General features: G+C 44.6%; 1 protein-coding gene across 1 annotated transcript; it reads left to right on the top strand.

Annotated features, from left to right (window-relative positions):
- Window positions 1–6: 6 nt before the first annotated feature.
- LOC131214509 (uncharacterized) lies at window positions 7–2728 on the top strand. Its single transcript, XM_058208877.1, has 2 exons — window positions 7–115; window positions 205–2728. The coding sequence occupies exon 2, from the start codon at window positions 664–666 to the stop codon at window positions 2587–2589; it is 1926 nt and encodes a 641-aa protein (XP_058064860.1). The 5' UTR covers window positions 7–115; window positions 205–663; the 3' UTR covers window positions 2590–2728.
- Window positions 2729–3119: the final 391 nt, after the last annotated feature.

Genomic DNA, 3119 nt, shown 5'->3' with positions numbered 1-3119 from the left:
TCTTTTCGAGACATGCTGTCGGCTGTGTTTGGGCACCAGCAATGATCGTTCCCTCATCGATGTGTTTACGGTCAACAATCTGAACAAGATCATTAGAGATGTGTTCAACATAAATGTAAAGTATTCACGTAGTCTTTTATCAATAGCATTTTACGTTGAAAGTATTGGCATGCAAATTATGCGCCCCTCTTGTATCTTCCCTAGGTTACTCCCATTGATAAGTGCACAACAAGAATCTGTACACAATGTTTGGCTGACTCTTATGAATTTAATAGAAGAAACAATACATATCTTCAGGATAAGTCTCGTGTTATCAAGAATTATGCGGTGTTGAGTCGTAAACGTGATAAAAACCTTGACACTCCAAGCAGCTCTAAAAGCACTGACTGTGTTGATATTGCTACAAGCGTGAAAGACATACCGCCCATCGCAGACCATGCAACTCCAACTCCAGAATCTCCAGCAACTTCGAAGAGCTTGGCGCAGTATGATAACAATGGGAATTCACGAAACGATATCGTTGGCACAGACCACTCAAACATTTCTTCAAAAACGAAGAAACCGACTAGTAAGCTGCCGGGATCGAAGCAATTATCAAAACAAGGAATTCAGAAACCCACACAGAGTAGCAAAAACCCAGTAACAAACGAGAGCGCACCGGAAATGGCTTGCACTGCACAGGGCAATCAAACGGCATTGATTGTGGCCACAGAACAAGCCGATTTTGAAAAGAAAGCGGACAGTCAAGCAAACAGAAAACGGAAGGCCAATAACGGTTCCGATGAATCGGAAAGCAGAACGAAGGTTGCCAAAGCGGGAAAAAATATGGTGGCAAGGAGTGGTTCTAACACGCTATTGAGAGCAGCTGACGCAAATGTATCACCGATCTCGAATCGAGAATCGAACCAAAAACTTAAAAATGATCCAAAGTCCGCAGATAATTTAAAACCCCCAGGAAAAAGTGCCACACCCGATCCCAGGAATATTGAATGCAGTAGTGTTCCAATGAAGAATGCTACAAGTAAAACAGATTTTCGTAAAAAGATGCGAATTGCACCAAACATCCCAAAGGATACAGTAAGCAAAGGGATGGACATCAATAGGTCCCCGTGCTCCTCTGTAAGTGGAGGTTTGGCAGATAAAAATTGCCGAGAAAAGGAGTCATTGATGCCCAACAAGCATCGTGTCAATAGCAAGGTTTTGCAAACAAAAGGAAAAGAGGACCAAAGCCAAAATCCATTGCATACTACTGTACCCACCACGCGTACCCCTGTACCACGCGTTAGCATTCCCTTGAAACGGTTGTCCAATGTTTCGAAAGAACAGATCGCTGCTTCAAACGTTGGAGCATCACACAAAAACGAGCAACAAAGTATTACTGGTTTGAAACCTGTAGCTATTGCTCAGAGTATGTCCAGTGCGCAAACAGAAAATCTTGATAGTAATGTAAATACTCTTGTTGATGCCGATACTGCAAATCAAAAGCCATTGTCACTAAATGGCAAATCTACTGACGAAGCATCGTCGATTGCTGTTGAGAAGCCGCCGGCTGACGATCAACAACCGTCTGTTGATCAAGGTAAAACGACATGCGAATCTATTGCCATGCAATCGCTGGACATTACTAGGGCGCAGAACGAAGCGGATCTACTCGGGAATCCTTCCAGTTTCTCCTCGGTAGATAAAAGTTCTGATCCAACGGTGACAGAATCGTCAAGCCCTGCCACAAAGTCTCCAAAGGTTGGCATAAAGCATCGTCGGCACAGCACCTATGGTAGCATACGTGTGTGCAGAGATTTGTTTGATGCTCCGCAAGAAAGTGTCGAATTTGCCGCCATTCGGAATAATTTGATGATCCGGAAGCCGCCATCGGGTGAATCTTTCACTCTTTTGAATGGTGCAGCAAGCAACCCGGATCCATCGACAATCGGCCAGCATCACGACGATACCGTTGTATCCGTTTCGCCAATGCAATTCTCTGTAGCAAACCCGTCGGTTGTGCGGCCGCCGCCACCTCGCAGGAAAAGCGTTTGTTTCGGTATTAACAATCAGCCGACACTAATGCCAAAGAATGTTTCACTAAACAGCGATCCAGCCAGATTGTCAACTGTTCAACGGTTGGTGGATAATGCGGCATCATATTCAGTAAGGCCTCTTCAACAAGTATCTGTCACGAGAGCGCTTCCTTCAGGGATGACATCTACGCCGTCGCGGGTGATTCCGCGGGTCGCGGAATCTGGTCCAGTGTTGCAGTCGGCTCAACAAGCTCGTACTACGGCAGGCTCTTTAAGAACGTACAGACAACCGTCAACACTTCGAGCAGAGCCGTCAGTTACAGCGGGAAATGCAACAACATCGCAGATGGCCGTTAATGCGCAACCCAATTTAGTGAGACCTCCTCAAAATCAGGTCTCTACCGCGGGGCCTTTGGCTTCAGGGACACAAGAATCTATACAAACATTTACTATTCGTCGAGTAATATTTTCGCAAGCCGTTGGCAGAAACATTAGGGGATCACATCAAAACGCGATGACAACGGAGCTGGTTAACACTACAACTAATTCAGTAAGACCTGCTTCTAATCAATAGATTTCTTCCGTTTTGCCTCAGGAACAAAACAGGCGGTGACAATACAATAGATGATGCTGTTAACAATCGCATAAACGGACTAGTTGCCCTCTTTGTAGTGCAGCGTCGAGCTGGTTTACAACAGAATACACTTTCGAACGTCGACCACTTCATGCGTAATATTTTATGTATTGGAATAAAGACTATAAACTATAAAGACCGCACTATAAAATATGTATTGTAAAATACATCCATCGGCATCTGTAAATTCATTCATTTTGGCACAATCCCTTGGGGGTAGCGAAGAGAGTAGCGAACTTTCCATCAACCTTCTACTGGTTGTGCTTTTAGTTTGGCTGATTCTAACAAGTCTGATAAGTTTGACCGGTATTCTGAAACTCAACACTCTGGCAGGGAGCGGGCAAATTGCATTCTCAGCGCTTTTGCGGTGCTTCCGTTCTTTCAACGATTTATTAATATTTATTTATTTTCGTTTGGGTGAAGCTCGGTGTCTGGTCAGAACAGTTTATGCGCTTGGTCCGCAACTCGTC

The sequence above is a fragment of the Anopheles bellator genome, unplaced genomic scaffold, assembly GCF_943735745.2.
Source record: "Anopheles bellator unplaced genomic scaffold, idAnoBellAS_SP24_06.2 scaffold01214_ctg1, whole genome shotgun sequence".
NCBI lineage: Eukaryota > Metazoa > Arthropoda > Insecta > Diptera > Culicidae > Anopheles > Anopheles bellator.
Note: the sequence above shows the minus strand (reverse complement) of the source record. Positions and strands in the feature narration are given on the sequence as shown.